The sequence below is a fragment of the Cryptosporidium parvum genome, chromosome 6, assembly GCF_000165345.1.
Source record: "Cryptosporidium parvum Iowa II chromosome 6, whole genome shotgun sequence".
Lineage (NCBI taxonomy): Eukaryota > Apicomplexa > Conoidasida > Eucoccidiorida > Cryptosporidiidae > Cryptosporidium > Cryptosporidium parvum.
In genome coordinates, this window is record NC_006985.1 from 1,198,531 (window position 1) to 1,216,192 (window position 17,662).

Sequence of the window (17,662 nt, forward strand, 5' to 3'; positions counted from 1 at the left end):
TCCCCCTAAAATTTTTTTTATTAAATATTTAAAAAAAAATTCCCCTATACCGGCCTTTATTTATTGCCCTATACCGGTGTTGCTGCATTAAGTAACTTGGCACACAAAAAATTCAAATTAGCTAAAAATTGCAAAAAATTTGGCAGTAAGCCAATAGAAACGAAACTTAAAACAGAAACTAACAACTTTCTAATTATCAAAACTTAGTGTTTAGCTAGTTATGCCTCTATTTAAGCCTAACAACAATCTACTAGTACCAATATTAACATATAATTTGTGAGTTTCACTCCTTAAACTCCTTGCCTTTGTCTAGGAGCGCAACGTATAATATCGTCAACTCTCAAAATCATCTCAGCTGCCTCAGTAGCTGAACAGATCTGAGAGAGTTTTGATTCAAATGACTCAAGGATGCCAAGTTCCTTCATATCTCCAGGTTGAGCAACTTTAAAATCAATTCCATAGGTACTACTACCCTTATAGTGAAGAGCTCTAAGTTTAGTAACAATCTCAGCACTATCATAGCCTCCATTATCCAAGAGAATAGTGGGAATTTGTCTCAATGCATTAGCAAATGCCTCAATTGCAAGACTCTTTTTTCCTTCAACTCTCTTAGAAAGTTCATCAACCGAGACACTCATTAACATTTCACTACATCCACCACCATAAACCACTCTTCCATCACTAACAGTTTGGAAAAGAACTGCCAGAGCATCATGAAGACTTCTTTCAGCCTCATCAAGTATATGAGAAGATGCTCCTCTTAATACAATGGTGCATGCTTGGTTTTTAGCACATCCAGAAAAGCGGATAAACTCGTCTTCTCCAATCATAATGGTATCCATAAGTTCACAAGTTCCAAGAACTGTTTTTTCTGGATTATCAAAAGTACTAACAATATCTGCTCCTAATACAGCTCCAAGTCTCTCAACTCCTTCAAAGTCTGCATGTTCTATGGCAACAATTCCAGCCTCTTTGAATAATTGATCAGGATAGTTATAAATAAGTTGTCTATTAATGAATACATTACATCCATGCTTGAGGATTTTCTGGACTTTATTATACATTTTCTTCTTTTCTGCTTGTTCAATTTCCTGAACAGTATCCATACTATCAACAGTGACTTTAGCACCGTAGATCTTAATTTTGTCAGTATCCATTGGGGTATTTGCTACCAAGATTTTACAGTTTCTCATAACCTTTGGTTGGCCAACTCCAATCTTCTTTTCAAGAATGAATCCTTCTTCTAAGAAGGAGTCCTGTAGTGATCCTCCAACTTTTTTGATGATTTGGATGTAGTCCAAATTCATGTTATCTCCAAGTCTAAGAATAGCTTTTAAAGCTAAGTTAGCAAAATGATCCTTCTCAATAGTGAGAAGTTTTGAACTTAGAGTAGTTCTTGCTATATTTAGTAAATCAGTTTCAAAAGCTGAACGATTTTCACGGTTATTAAAGGAATTTGAGCTTAAAGCTTTTCTAGCCTCCTCTAAAGCCATTCTATATCCAGCAATAATAACTTGAGGATGAATCTTCTGATCCAATAATCTCTCAGCTTGTTTAAGTAATTCTGAAGCTAAAATAACAACTCCCGTTGTACCATCTCCACATCTATTGTCTTGTTGTTTACTGATATCAACCAATATCTTGGCAGCTGGATTGTCAATTGAAATAGACTTCAAAATAGTAGCACCATCATTAGTTACTATAGGAGTAGAGTCAATTGGGCCTTCCTTTATTGGCTGTAATATTTTATCCATTCCCTTTGGACCAAAAGTAGTTTTCAAAAGATCTCCTATTGCTATTGCTCCTACAATTGACTGGAGTCTAGCTAATTCACCCTTGCTCTCCTGAGCTCCATCATCCATGATCTTCGGTACGACTGATGTCATCTTAGTCTTTTCAGTTCACCTCTTTTAAGAAAATTTCCTTTAAAATTGGAAGAAGAACTTTCTGCCCCAAAATACTAGTCTTTATTATTTAATTCCTCAATGACATTAAGGATAGTTATTACCCCTCCTTTTTTCTACTTCCCACTTATATTTACCATACAAGTAAAAAAATTTCAAAGCTTAAGTCTTAATTTCCCGCCTATTTTTTTTTATTTTTGATCTTTACTTATTACTTCTGTCTTTTAATCAATACCGGTACTTTTTGAGGCGGGCAAACTGTGGCGCCGCGTGTGTGTAATGAAAATAATATTGAAAGAGGAATGAAAACGAACTCAAAATAAAAAAAAATTAGTGCAACTAAATAAAGAGAGCAAAGTAGATAGGAATTTACTTTAGTTATTATCATATGAATAGTTGTTTTTGTGTAGGATGATGTTCCTGCGTTACTTTTTCATTTTGTGGAAAACAGTAGCAGGTCCAACAATTCCAAATGTTTCTTCTAGCTTTAAAGTATCAGAATAGGTATTTTCAGCAAATTTTTTTGCTTCATCATTATCATTTATAGTGGGAACTGACGTTTTGAGAGTACTTTTAAGTTCTTCGTCCATTTTTTTCATGATTTCATTCAGTTCATCAAAATCAAGTTCACTCAAGTCGCTTTCGAGAGTTATATCACTCATATCTTCATCATGATATTCTGGAAGTGAATTTGGATCCGAAAAATCTAGGTCTATGCCATCAAAATAAGATTTCTCTTCCAAAATATCTGAGAAATTAAAACATTGATCATTTTTGAAAGATTTGGAGTCTTCTGAGTAGACTTTTTGAATATCTTCAATTAGCTTTTTAGAGTATTCTTCATTATTCATCCAACTGCTTGAATCGGATTGATTTTTATCCTCATCATTTTTAGATGATAAAATCATTTTTGATTCTTTTAAATTGTTTGCTAAATGTACCCATAATGTACGAAAATCATCATTCTTTTGGGATTTTAAGTCTTTCATAAGTTCTAGAGAATCTTTTACAAGAGTTTGAATATCAGACTCTTTATTCTTAATCTCCTCATTTGATTTCAAGTATTCTGTATTGATAAATTTCCAGATAAATAAATTCAAAGATTTACTTGGATTGATTAAATATACTAGATAAATCCCATAAGTTAATAGACATCCATACAAAAGCTCAGAATGGAATTTCTTATTTTGAAGATTCTCTGGAAGATGATTTATCCAACTATTTCTTGAAAATTTTGGAGGAAGCATTGTCAAGAGAGCTTCATTAATAAATCTCGAATATTGAGTCCTTGTCATGCAAATCTTTACTCGAATCAAGTCTTTTGGTAAAAACATATTAACATTATTATCAGAATCCTCTTTTTTTCTCAATTTTTTTAGCTCTGAAGAATCATACCTGTTGCAAAGAAGATATTTAAGTGAGATTTCTAACAGATAATGAAACTCAAATATCATCTCTGCTATTTTTTTTGGAAGTATTACATAGAAATTATGAAATTTCTCTACATGATTAATTTTTGAAATTGAGTCAAACTTATCCATAAAGATCTTTGTAAAGGATTCTTCTGTATAACAATCATTAATTTGGCATTTTATTATCTCAAGAGCAGATTTTAGAGACAAATTCTCTGTCATATTGTCCATTATTTCTGGAGGAATCAAATAAACTCTTCCCTTTAATATAAAACATCTATTTGCTGAATTATTTGGTTTCATCCAATTTGGTAAGATATCAGCCAAATCTATCAAAATCGGATCTCCATCACTACTTATTGCTTGAACTACCAGATTCTCCATACTTTCCGTTACTTTATAACAAAGGTATATAGCATACCATTCATCTAAGTGATAAGTACTCAAATTCAGTGAACATCTTACATAATCCACCTCCTCAACTCTGTCCATCTCAAGAGAAAATGGAATTGTATCCCAATTATAACCAAAAATCCCTAATTCTATGAATTTTTTATAAAGATCATTTATATACATATCCCCTTTTTCTGGAGAAATACTATTTTTTAAGTCATCCAAATAGAAAAATTTTAGCTCAATTCCTCCATCAATATCTTCATAATCGTAACCATTCTTAGTCAACTCCAAAATTCTTTCCAATAACTCATTACTGCCTACATTACTAAAACCTTCCATATTTCACTCTTTTTTCCCCATTAATTATTTCATTTCATTATTGACATTTTTTGTGTTGGCGCCTGTTTATTTTTATATACCGGTGTTCCACGTAATTAAATTGTCTCAAAAAATACATGCGAAAAATTTGTTTGAGAAATATTGAAGAAAAATAAGTGATATTACTAAAAATTTTCTATGTTTTCAAATTATTTTATCTTTTATCCTGATTTTATTTTTGTTTTTTTTGTGTGTTGTTTCCTTCTATCTTTTTAGAATTCATTCATAGCCTAAATTAGTAATTAATTAACATGTTTTTGTTAATGCGCTTAAATCATGTTTTCAATGGGGTTAATTTTCTTCAAAATCATGAACTTTAGTAATAAAAAAATTTTTAAAGTGGTTTATTTGGAAAAACTAAACATAATATTTAGGAATTAATCCAAAAGAGAATTGTCACATTTGAATATATTTAAATATAAAGCTTAAAGAACACATCCAAAAATATTAAGTATAAAATATTTGTATTTATATTAAATATATATATATATATATATAATTTAAGAAAAGAAATCTCCATAACTTATATTCTTATCACAAATGAAAACAACCATAGGAAGAGTTATATTTCTGGCAATCTGTTCTCGTCTATTGTGTATTTTCATTTCATTCTTGACAAATGATTTGTTTTCTACCATAAGAAATACAGGAATCCTTCATTTATACTTAGACAATAACCAAAATTCACAAAATACTGTCACTTGGAAGCTATTTAAATCCTTTATTAATTGGGATGGAGAATATTATTTAAGAATATCATACTATAATGATTATGAATATGAACATCAACATGCTTTTTTACCTCTATATCCTATATTAGTTAATCAAATTTCAAAGATTGTTTCTGGTATTAATAAAACAAGTATTTTAGTTAATATGATTGTTGGAACAATTATTAGTAATTTGGCATTTGTATTAGCTTCTGTTGGTCTATATCTATTTCAATGTGAATTATTTTATAAGATGAAAATAAAAAATGTTGTTTTTCCAGGTATATCTACTCTTTTCTTTCTTTTCCCAAGCTCAAACATTTTCAATTCTTCTATGTATACTGAAAGTTTATATTCTTGTTTTAATTTTTGGGGAGCATTTCTAATTCTTAAAGCCGAGTCCAATTCTCATAAGTTTGGTTTCTTTTCAATTAAGAATTTTATATATTTAATTTTATCAGTACTTTGTATGTCAGTAACATGTGGAATAAGATCTAATGGAATCTTAAATTCTATTCCACTCTTTTTCTATTTTGTATCAACTAGTCCAAGCATTAAAAATATCTTAAAATTCATATTACATTGGTCTATTGCCTTTATTATGTTCATTTCTACTATTTTTCCTTTTTTGGCTTATCTAATATATTCTTATTTTAGATATTGTGTATATATTTCAGAATCTCGTCCTTGGTGTAAATCTTTAATCCCAAATATTTATTCTTTTGTTCAAGATGAATACTGGAGTAATGGTATATTTAACTATTGGAGAATTGAAAAATTTGATAAATTTATTCTTATTATTCCTTTTATACTTGTAACAATTTACTCTATAAAAATTTTCTTTATTAAAAGATCAAAAAAAGATAAAAATAATGTATTTTCTATTATTTATCAAATACTTGATCATTTTCAACATTGTTATTCAGTTTTTGGATATTTTTTTCAAATTTACTTTCTTCTTATTTCCATTCTACTTTATGGTTATGTTGAAGTAATTATCAGATTATTTAACTGTATTCCATTATACTTTACTCTTATGGGTTATTTTTTTCAAAATCAAAATCCAAAACTTTCCAATCTTCTTTTAATTTACCAAATATTTACCTTTATTTTTGGTAGTATTTGGTTTCCAAACTTTCTTCCCTGGACTTAATTTTGTTTAAATTCATATTAATCTTTAAAAAAATACATTTATAAGGTATAAAGGACAAATTTTTCTATTGTTTTTTCTTCTCAAAAAAAAAAAAAATTTGTATGGATCTTGAAATATTTTCTGCATATACCGGTGTTAAGGTATCTAACATGCAAATGGCGCCAAACTTTTTATAGCCTTTGAAAAATTAATAAAAAAGAAAAAAAAAATTTTAAGAAAATAAATCTTGATATCTAATATTCAATATTGAACTAGATGTCTAGTAAACAGATTAAACTTTCTTCTAATGTTTCTGCTGTAAGTTTCTATTTTGAGTAAAAAATATTAGTATTGATTAATTAATTTAATTTAATTGTTTTCTTTAAATTTTCTATAGTTGAGATTTATTCAAGCAGCTCAAACTAAAGTAAAACATGAGGAACTAAAGAAGAAACAAGAAAAAACACTTGGATGGTACTTACCAGGTTTTGAAGAGACAAAAACTAGAGGATCAGAACTTGCAAATAAAAATCTTCAACTTGAAAATATGTATATTTTAACTAGAAAATCCTTTAATTCTTATAATCAATTAGTAGAGAAACAAAATTCGAATATAATTTCAAGAAGAAAACATTATGAAAGAGTTAAAGATGAAGAAAGAGAAGAAAAGATTATACAAAATATGTTTAAAAAACATCAAAAATAGGTGTATAAATTGGTTGATAACAATATTACTACTATTAATTAATCGATAGGATCATTAATTATCTTATTTAAGTTTATAAGGGTTGAATATGGAGAGTTTATTTATTAATTCCTTTAAAGTTAGGTTAATCTAATCTCATCCTTGAGTGATTTTACGTTTTAATGAGTTTGCTAAATCTCTCAAAGTACATATATTATTTGAATAGTAGTTATCTTGTTGATTAGATGTAGAAGAAGAATACTGATTCATTTGATTAGAACTACTATTAACTGATAAAAGACTTGAAAGAAGTGTTCCTGCTGATGAAAACATGTCATTATTTATAAGAAATTCCATCTTTGAATCAGATTTTATTGATTTATTATGACAATATTGTGCTATTTTGTGCATTTGTCCTTGATTTGGGAGAAGACTTGTTAATACAGAAATTTCCTCATCTTTTTCTTGACTTTGGTCAATTTCAGAATTATTACCATAATTTTGATTAATTTCTGAACTTAATACCAGCATTCCAATCAAATAATATCTTGAAATTGGTAATATTAATGAACTAGATTTCTTATTAGATGTATTTCCACTGAAAAATAGTCTATTAGAATCTTCATCAGTAATGTTACATGGGAATATCCATAGTTTTACATCTCCTATAAGATTATTCTTTTCAACCATCTCAAATTCAAAGATTTCATAATCTTCAAAATTATAATTATAGTGGAATATACGACTAAATATCTTACTCTTACAAAATCTCAAATGATGAGACCAGTTTGAGGAGATTAAAACCACAACTGAGTTATTTCCTAATGCTTTTCCTACTAAATCCATTGAATGTTTTACTCCATTATACCTTAAATCCAAGCAACCACTCATTTCTTTTATTATATTATCATTTCTCTTAGTAAATTGATTACTTATTTGGTAAATTCCTATTTCTAGAATATCCTCATCTCCAGTTTCTTGATCTCTTCCAAAACTTAACCATCCTAACCATGTAAATTTCAACTCACTCTTAATTCCTTCATGGCTTTTTAATCTCTCAGAATGAACAATACTCCCTCTTCCTTCTTCTCCTTCTCCTTCTGCTTCTTTCTCTTCTTTCTTCTTCTCTTCCTCCTCTTTTTCTTCCCTCCCATCCATTACTTTCCTTCCATCCATATTAGTAACTATTTCTGAATTCATTTCAATCTTTCTCTTTTTAGCATCCTCAGCTTTAGAATTCTTCATTTTTAGCCTGACTGAGACTTGAGATTTATCAATACTATCCTCAAGTACATTCTCTACTTCTTTTCCTGCACCTCTTCCTCCTATTCCTTCTTTTCCTGCTCCTGCTCTTCTTTCTCTTTCTCCTCCTCCTCTTTCTCCTCCTCCTCCTCTTTCTCCTTCTCTTTCTCCTCTTCCTCCTCTTCCTCCTGCTCCTTCTCTTTCTGCTTCTTCTCTCCTCTCATCTTTAACCCGTTTCTTCCTGGTACTCTTACTCACCTTATTCTGATTTTCAATTTGAATCAACTGATTAATCCATTTATCTTGTCCAAAAATCATCCATTTACTATTCAATTTCTCAAGTTGATCTGGGTATTTGGATAAATTTGAATAAGAAGAATGGTCATCATAGCTCTTTATCTTAAAAGATTTAAGCATTAATCTTAAAGAATAATCCATCGCATCTTTCAAATATTTATCCAAAACTTTAAAAAGATTATCAATAGAAAGCTGATCTTCTGTACCAAAAGCATCCAAATACAAAGAATGATCTTTCTTCTTAATATAATCTTGATCATCTTTATTATAAAAAGCTTTGAATATATACTCCAAATATTGTCTTACATAACTTCTTAAAAAATAAAAACTGTGAATTGGTTTTAATGAATAAGAAATACGTCCTATTGACCATTTAAAATCTATCTTATCCATATTCTCCTTAATATAATATATATTACTTATTAAACCAAATCTTGCATCTTTTATCCCACATATTGAAACTTGTATCTTATTCTTTCTCAAAAAATGATGTATTAATCTATTATCTACTCGACTAAATACATTAAAACTTCCTAATTGATATTTATTATCATCATCACCAACAACCTCTGAATTTTGGATCTTGAAAAAATCCTGTCTCATGATCAACTCCATATCTAATATACCCAAATAATTACTCAAATAATCACCAATATCCAATATCCCAATCATTGAATTAAAATTATTACATTTATTTTCTTGTTCAAAATAATATAAATATCTCAATACACAATGATTAATTAAATATTCTTCATTATCTATATTATTTATATTAAACGATACCTTCTCCATTAAATATCTACAACAAGATAATAAACATTCTAAAATTATAAATTCACAACTCTGAAAAACTCCTACATTTATATTAATTTCATTCTTTGGAAATTTATACCAAGACAAAAATTCTTCATATATTCTTCTCAAAACACTATATTCCAAAATTGGAACAAAAATCTTCTTTCTATCCCCTTCTTTATGATCTTGTAATTCATTCAAATCTACCCATCTATGATTACTTCCATATATCAAAAAATATCTTAAAATACCTCTAAAAAACTTCATATAACATCTATATAAAATCTCTGATGATAATTTTGATTCATTAATCCATTTCCTTAATTCCATCATTTTTAATAAATATTCCAAATTATGAGACACGATACCTTTTAATTCTTGTTTCGTCTCAAGATCATAATTATTTTCAAGATCACTCATTTTATTTAAAATTGAATTCAAATTCTTATCTGTCAAAATTGAATTATTAAAATATTTATCAAGTATTTCAAATCCTTTAAATGGTAAAATATTCAGAGATTTATTTAAAACTTTGAAATTTGGAATTAATTTAACCCATTTTTTAGAAATTAATTCATAGACTATTTTTTGACTAATTCTTGGAGGATATATTATTTTCTCAAGAAGTAAAGAATTCTTGGTTTTTGTTTCAAATCTTGAGTTTTCTTTTTCATCTTGTTTAATTTCTTTTAAAGTTTTTAAACTTATTTCTTCTAATTCTGATAATAATTTCTTTTTATTTTCTAAATTATCTATTAATATTGAAATCTCTTTCAAATTTAAACAATCCAAAGAAAATGATCTTATTTTTTTAATATGAAATAATATTAAATCAATCATATCTAAAATTGTATTAAAATTCTCATATTCTGGAATCCATAGAATTCTATTCAAAAGAAATTCTGAGTCTGAATCTGAATCTGAATCTGAATCTGAATCTGAATTTTTATTCATATTCAAATCCTCTTTAAAAAAATAACTATCTGAAGCTATTTCCCAACATCTAAAATCTTCCATTATCATTAATTCTTTCTCAAAAAGATTATGATGAATTTTTGGTTTATCTTTTATATTTAGTAATATTTCTTCTTTATTAAATAATTCAATAAGTCTTGAAATCTCTTTTAAAATATCAAATATCTCTTTTGGAGAAAAAATCTCCTCTCCTAAACTTATTCTTTCACATCTTTTAAATGAATTCTCTATTATATCTTTTAAACTAAAATACATTATCATTGATTTTAAACCAAGATCAAAATCTAATAGTGAATTATTTCTTCTAAAAATATGAATCTTTTTATTCAATTGATCATTTACAAGAATTCCACTAATAAATACTCTATATAATATTATATTCAAAATCAAATCTATTATATCTCTTATTATTATAAATCTATTTTTCTTCTTCTTTCTCTTTAATAATGCTTTTCTATTTTCTTTATTATCATTATCATTACCATCATCATTATTACCATCATCATTATTACCATCATCATCATCAATATCATACATTTTAAAGCCTCTCAAATTCAATCCTATCTTATTCTTTATTAAAGATCCATCTGAATTATTTAAACCCTTCAATCTATTCAAAATCTCTTCTTCATAATTATCTATCTTATTATTCACTAATTCAATTCTATCTTTAGATGCTCTTTTTTCACTAATATAATAATAATTCTCATCTATCAAAGAATCTTTATAAATCTTAATAAAGTAATTATAAGAATCCATAAATAATGATTCTATTAAAATACTTGATTTTAATTCAATCTCACTTGATAAAGTTATTAAAAGTTCAGCATCTATATAAAAAATCTCACATTTATATGTCATATTTATTTTTACCAATAATAATGACAAATCTTTTGAAAAATATATCATTGAAATCTCTTCAATAAATATTCTTAAAGGATTACCAGACAAATTCTCAAATTCTTTACTTCTTAAAGATTCTATTAATATTGATGGAAAATATACCAAAAATTTACTTGAAGTTCTCATATTATATAAACCATTTCTAACAATATCATTAAATGTCTCATTCATATAATCCTTAAATGGTAACATTAAATCTCCAAATAAACCTCTAAGTCTTTGATATTCTTCTTTAATTCTCTCAGATTTCATCTTTTGACAAATCTCATTCTCTGAAAGATTATTAAATCTATTAATTGTTGAATCAAGATCTCCTTGAAAAATTCTTCTTATTACTTTACTTTGATTATATACTAATAAAACATTATAAAAGTCTCTACTTTTATCATTTTCTCTTGTATTTTTAACTATTTCCAAGTAATTTTTATCCCAATTATTTACTAAATTAAGATATTTCATAGATATATTTTTAATTAACTTAAAGATCAATAATGAGACATTTTCATTCTTTTCTAATATTTTCTCACAACTATTAAAAATCTTATATGGAGTTTTATATCTTAAATAATTATCATTAAACCATTCTTTAAGTATAAAATGATGATTATCATTATTCATATCAATTTGATTCATTCTTGCAATATTTATAATAAAAGATATTTCAAAATGTATCCAATCATTAATTAAATATCCAAAAAGTTTACTATTTATTGTAATTACTTTTTTCTTTTCAATTAAATCTTTGAACAAATTCTTAAATTTTAATAATAATTCATTTTCATTCAAATTCATTGAAATCCTAATACTATATCTGGATAATATACCTAATAATAATAATATTTGATTTCTCTCATCTTCAATAATTGAAAGATATCTATTTACTAAATTTACAATATTTCTTTTCTCTTTAGATATTTTTATATCATCTCTCTTTTGAATAAGATTTTTTATATTAGGATCTTTAGATTTAATAATTTTAATACTTTCTTGATTAAATAAATCATTAATATATAATTTAGAAAAGAATTCATTTTTCTTTTTTATAGGAAAATCTATATTAAGTTGATCTCGAATCATTTCTTCATCATAACTTATAGGTTGATGAATATAAATCATATCATTCAATGATTTTTTATTATTTATTGAAGAATTTAAATCATTTTGTAAATCTAATTCATAATCCAAAATATTCTCAATCAATTCTTTCTTATTCTTAAAATTCTCACCATTCAATTTTTCTATCATTTCTTGAATATTTTGATCTAATAGTTTTATTTCATCAATTTCTGAAATTAATTCTATTCTATTAATTTCATTATTTGAATTATAATTAATAATATAATCCAAATCTTGTAAATAATCATCAATAGATTCAGAAATAGAATTCTTTCCTTTAAAATTTATTAATATCTTTTCTGTTAAATGTCTCATAAAGTAATTATATAATTCATCATTAACAATTATTTTCTCTTTAATCATTTTTATAAGATTTAATGGTTCTTGAGAAAAAGCTTTACATAATGAATCTAAGCCTTGATAAATATTATCTTCTATATATAATAATCTAAGATTTCTCCAAATTTGAATAAATAATTGTGAATTTGAATCATAATGATCAAGAATTTTAACAATTAGATCTTTCATATTATTATAAGATAATAATTCATTATTTAAAAGAATTGAAAGAGTTTCAATAATATAATATCTTTGAATTAGTTTAATTTTATATTCAAGTGGAATACTAATAATATTTTTACAATCTTTAAAGTTGAATATTTGAAAATGACCATCAAAATCAGTTTCTTTAATAATTTCTAAAAAATATGTTTGATAATTATCAAAAGAGAATTGAGTTTGATAGAAATCAGACTTCTTATTAATATTTTCAATATTGAAAAATAGACTTGGATCATATTCATGATTTTGTATTTGAGATTTTAATTTGGGATTAAAAACAATTAATAAATAATTAAAGATTCCTTGAATAGGTGTATTAAAGATTTTGTTATTTTTTAATAAATATTTGAATATTTTATCATAATCTTGAAATTGTTGAAATATATTAAAAATATGAGTGTTAAGTGGTACCTGAAAAGAGTTTAACAATAAGTAAACTTTTAATACAAATTTGAAATTCTCAGAAAACTTATTTAAGAGTTTATTCAATAGTATTATAAAGTTTTGTAATATTAATGATTTATGATTTAATTGATCTTGAATATCTTTTGTTTTGAAATGAAAATATTGACTTAAAATGATAATATCTTGAAATGAAATTTCTTGAATTTTTAAAGAATTGATTATATAAGTTTCAAAATATGAATATTTTTCAAGTTGAGAAATAAAAGTACTTTGATATGATTTTCTTGGTAACAAAGAAAATTTGGATTCTAAAACAAAATGAAAATAAAGTAAAACCAAATAGAAATTAGGATGAGATTGTTCTTTCAAAAAATCTTCCAATTTTCTGACTTTATTATACTCTTGTAATATATATTTATATTGATTAAAAAATTTGGATTTGATTAGAATTTCTCTATTTTTATCAAAAAACTTAGAAATTAAAGAAATTTCTTCAATAAAAGAATCAATATTAACTTGAAAGATATCAATTTTCTTTAAAAATCTTTGATACTTTTCTTTAAAAGTTGAATGATCATTATTAAAAGATTCAATAATTTTATTAGAAGTAGAATGATTTTCAAAGTTTTTTAATGTATGATAACAATTATGAACAGTATTTTCCCATTTCTGAAATTGGTAAATTTTTTCTATTAAAGATCTTATTTTCTTGGAAGTAAGTTTTCTAGTAAAAATTTGTGGTTTAAAAGAATAATTGAAAGATTTCGATACCCAATAATGTTGAATATGATTATTTTCAAGATTTGAATAATAATAATTATGATTTTGTATATTATTAGAATCATCTTTATTGAAAGAATGGTCATTAATTTCAATAGAAAAAATAAAATCAATAAAAGATTTATTATTTTGAATAATATTAACTTGATTGAAAAATTCTTGAAAATTATGATCAAGTTCTTCATTTTTGGAAATTTCAAGATCTCGTCTCGGATGATTAAATTTTAATTCTTTAATAATTTTTTCAAGGAAATTTTCTAAATAATTGGAATATGATATAATTTTATTATATTTAGTTTTATTAATAGGAGAATTTCCAGGAATTTCATTTTCTATTTTAAATTTAATAAATTTAAGTTTGTCAATATCTATTACTTTAGATTTTAAGGTTTTATTAAGTTCAAGATCAAGTCTTTGAACATTATTAAAAATAGCTGAAATAAGTAGATATAGATTTGAAGAATAATATAATGTATTGAAAAGGTCATTATCTTTATTTTTGATTGGTAGATCTTGAAATATTTCTTTTAATTTATAAATATCTAGACAACTTTTATTTTTATAAGTCTTATTGATTAATATATTATAATAATCCATATGTTTAATTTCCCATTCATGTATAGTTTGATAATGTAAAAGTAGTTTAATATCGGAAATGTAATATAATATATTATTAGAGATTTCAATTTTGGATGTAGTATTAGTATTAGTATTAGTATTACTTTTTTTTTGAGTAATATCAGAAATTTGATTACATATAGAAACAAGATTTTCAATATATTTAATATCAACAGGAATAAATGTTGAAAGTTGAATCCATTTGGATATACTGGATTGATCAGTGACAGTGAATTGAAATGAATGATTTTTTTGAGATGGTTGACCAGCCAAAGACAAAAAAGCTGTAGTTCTAAGAGTCCATATATCACAAGATACAATAATTGAAAGCAAAGTAAATCCAATAAAGTTTTTTTTAGAGGATAAAAATTCGGGTAAAGTAAATAAATTACCATGATTTGACTCAAGTATTGCTTTAATATAATTATCCAAATTCCGACTATTTTCGAGTGTTTTAACTTCATCCCTTAAAGACTTAATAATGGATTTTCTAAACCTGAAAAGAAAGAATATGAATAAGAATAGTTTAAAAGAAGGAATGAGTTTAAAACAAGAATGATATATATGTGTATATATATATATATATATATATATATACATTGATTGATTGTAATGTTAAGAAATTCAAGTATAATTGAATGATTGTAAAACAGCCGACTGGTTACTTAATTATCAGATATTAGAATTAAATAACTAATGAACTGCTTATTAGTTTGTCACTTTGATATGAATCCACTTTAATTAGCAATGTAAAGAAGATTAATAATATAATCTCAGTGACAAATTACATGAATTAAAACTCAAATATAGTGTTAAACTTACTTTTGACCTTGTTCTAATGATATTTGAGACTGAATCTTAAAATGTTTATGACAATATATTTCAAATAAATGGTTTTTCTCTATTTTAATATTTCTACGTTTATAATGGGGAGATTTTAATAAACAATGAATATGAAAATATTCCATACATTGAGAAAAACGACATTTTCTAAGAATACCAAAATTACCATTACAAAAACAACATGATTTATTATTAATATAAATAAGAGGTTTAAGTATTTCAATATTTGACATAGTCCTCCAATTATGTATAGTAATATAATCTTGAGAATAAATAGCACATTCAATATGAATCCAAATAGCTCTATTTTGAAGATGATTAAATTTAGATTCAGAAGTCTGAAATAAATCAAATTTTTGTGGTATTAGTACTCTTTTTAAGATTCCAGTGTTAAAACATATGAGACATTTCAAGTCTTTATTTGAACTTAATTTATTTAGTTGTTTTCCTTTAATTTGAAGTTCATATTGACATGGGTCACATAAAATTACAATTCCTTGACTGGAAGCATTGTGATTAGAAATTCCATAACATATTTTGTGAAAGAAGACATCACAATTTTTGCATTTGACCAAAGTCAATTCGTTGTATGCGTATTCTTCAACATCATTGCAAATAATGCATTCTCTATCATTTAACATATAGCAATAGATGAAATATAATTAAGTATATAGAATCCAGAATTTCAGATCAAAAAAGCAATAATAACTGTAATTTTTTTGGTAAAGTTGTAATGTCTAATTCATTATTATTATTTTTTGACAAAATAAATTTTGATTTTTCGATACCTTATACCGGTATATAAAAAGGCGCCAACTGTCAAAAAAGAAAATAAATCTGAAAAATAAAACTGGGTGGGAAAAAGAGTAAATGAAAAAAAAAATAATAATAATAAATAAAAAATAAAAGTAATAATATTAGTAATAACAAAATAAATAAAACATTATTATTAATATTAAAAAGTAAAGAATGGAGGAGTTGAGAACAAATATAGAAGATTGTTTTGACACTTCCAAAATTTTCAAGAGCTATAAATTGCCGTTTATTAAAGTAAAAATAAATAATTGTAACTATGTACAAAATTTGTTGAAAGAAAATGATATTCTTTTCAAGTTCCCAAGAGTATCTCCAATTATTAATGATGAAAAGAATAAGGAAAACAAATTAATTTTAATGGGTGAGGATTTATTACGGAATTACTACAAAGTTAGTGATAAAAGAATGAAATTAGAGGACAGGTCGAATTCAGAATTAGAATCAAATGGAGATTATATTATAGAATTATCAGATGATTTCTTTATAAAAATTCCAAGAAATGTATTTATTGGCTTAAATTCAATAGATTTTGCAGAATATGGAATAATGGATTTTAAGATAGAATATAAGTATCTTTCATATATTGAATGTGCTAGACAATGTATTCCAAATAACATTGAGATAGTATCAAGTTTTGAGACAATTGGACATATAGCTCATTTAAATTTGAATGAGGATAACTTCCAATATAGATATATTTTAGGAAAGATTTTATTAGATAAGAATCCAGGGATAAAAACGGTAGTAACGAAAACAGGAAATATTGAGAGTACATTTAGAACTTATCCTTTGGAGGTAATTGGTGGAGAAAATAATTTAAAGGCAAGACTTAAGGAACAGGGCATAATTTATAATATTAATATTGACCAGGTTTACTGGAATTCTAGACTTTCTAATGAGAGACAAAGAATTGTTGAGCTGATTCCAAGAAAATCAATAGTCTTCGATTTAACTTGTGGAGCAGGAGCATTTACTCTTCCTCTAATAAAGATTAAGGATTGTACTTTATTTTCTAATGATTTAAATCCAGATGCAATAAAATTATTAAAGGAAAATATGATCTCAAATAAACTCAAAGATGATAAGGTAATAACTTCACAAAAAGATTGTATTGAATGTATTCATGAAATTTTGAATAGAAATTTAGACCCAGAAAAGATCTTTAAGATTGAGAAGAATGCTCTAAATTTAATTTCTCATGAAAACGATGTATTTTACTGGATTTGCAATCTTCCTGAACTTTCCCTTAATATGTTAAAAGGATTTGTACAAGGGAAAAAAACTTATCTAGAAAAAAAAATTCAAGAAAACTCCTCTTTTAGAAACACAATGAACCATTTTTTCTTTTATTGCTTTTCAAAAGATCCCAATCCAAAAAAAGATATTGAAACTAGGATCTTTACTTTCCTAGAATCGGATCCAACTACTATAAATTCAGAATATTTCTCTCCAATCAATCTTTCTATTCATGAAGTTAGAGATGTTTCCCCTAATAAAAAAATGTATTGTGCTCAATTCTCCATGGTTATCCCTATTCAAGTAAATTAAATTGTATAAGATTCTTACTAATGCCATTAACTGCATTTCAGGCGCCATTAAGAGGCGCCATGTGTGTAATCATGTAATACCGGTATACGAGACAGGTATCAATGAATAGATATTTAAAATGATAAAAAAAAGAAAAAGAATTTAGA

At 25.4% G+C, this 17,662-nt stretch overlaps 6 protein-coding genes across 6 annotated transcripts; 2 read left to right on the top strand and 4 right to left on the bottom strand.

Annotated features, from left to right (window-relative positions):
* Nucleotides 1-290: 290 nt before the first annotated feature.
* On the bottom strand, nt 291-1,901 carry cgd6_5080 (GroEL-like chaperone (ATpase); T-complex protein 1; the record flags this gene model as incomplete). The annotated part of the gene is made up of 1 exon (XM_627831.1): nt 291-1,901. A coding segment is annotated over one exon (1,611 nt), but the record flags the coding sequence as incomplete, so codon positions are not given.
* A 428-nt stretch (nt 1,902-2,329) lies between these two features.
* On the bottom strand, nt 2,330-4,051 carry cgd6_5090 (conserved hypothetical protein; the record flags this gene model as incomplete). Its single annotated transcript, XM_627832.1, has 1 exon — nt 2,330-4,051. The coding sequence occupies one exon, from the start codon at nt 4,049-4,051 to the stop codon at nt 2,330-2,332; it is 1,722 nt and encodes a 573-aa protein (XP_627832.1).
* Nucleotides 4,052-4,630: 579 nt separating this feature from the next.
* cgd6_5100 (multi-pass transmembrane protein, putative) lies at nt 4,631-5,953 on the top strand (the record flags this gene model as incomplete). The annotated part of the gene is made up of 1 exon (XM_001388320.1): nt 4,631-5,953. One exon carries the CDS (start codon nt 4,631-4,633, stop codon nt 5,951-5,953), a length of 1,323 nt encoding a protein of 440 aa, XP_001388357.1.
* An 820-nt stretch (nt 5,954-6,773) lies between these two features.
* cgd6_5110 (large hypothetical protein with possible signal peptide) lies at nt 6,774-14,909 on the bottom strand (the record flags this gene model as incomplete). Its single annotated transcript, XM_627833.1, has 1 exon — nt 6,774-14,909. One exon carries the CDS (start codon nt 14,907-14,909, stop codon nt 6,774-6,776), a length of 8,136 nt encoding a protein of 2,711 aa, XP_627833.1.
* Nucleotides 14,910-15,127: 218 nt separating this feature from the next.
* Nucleotides 15,128-15,814, bottom strand: cgd6_5120 (protein with two PHD Zn fingers that is probably involved in chromatin function; the record flags this gene model as incomplete). The annotated part of the gene is made up of 1 exon (XM_627834.1): nt 15,128-15,814. A coding segment is annotated over one exon (687 nt), but the record flags the coding sequence as incomplete, so codon positions are not given.
* Nucleotides 15,815-16,121: 307 nt separating this feature from the next.
* On the top strand, nt 16,122-17,516 carry cgd6_5130 (Trm5 RNA methyltransferase; the record flags this gene model as incomplete). Its single annotated transcript, XM_627835.1, has 1 exon — nt 16,122-17,516. The coding sequence occupies one exon, from the start codon at nt 16,122-16,124 to the stop codon at nt 17,514-17,516; it is 1,395 nt and encodes a 464-aa protein (XP_627835.1).
* Nucleotides 17,517-17,662: the final 146 nt, after the last annotated feature.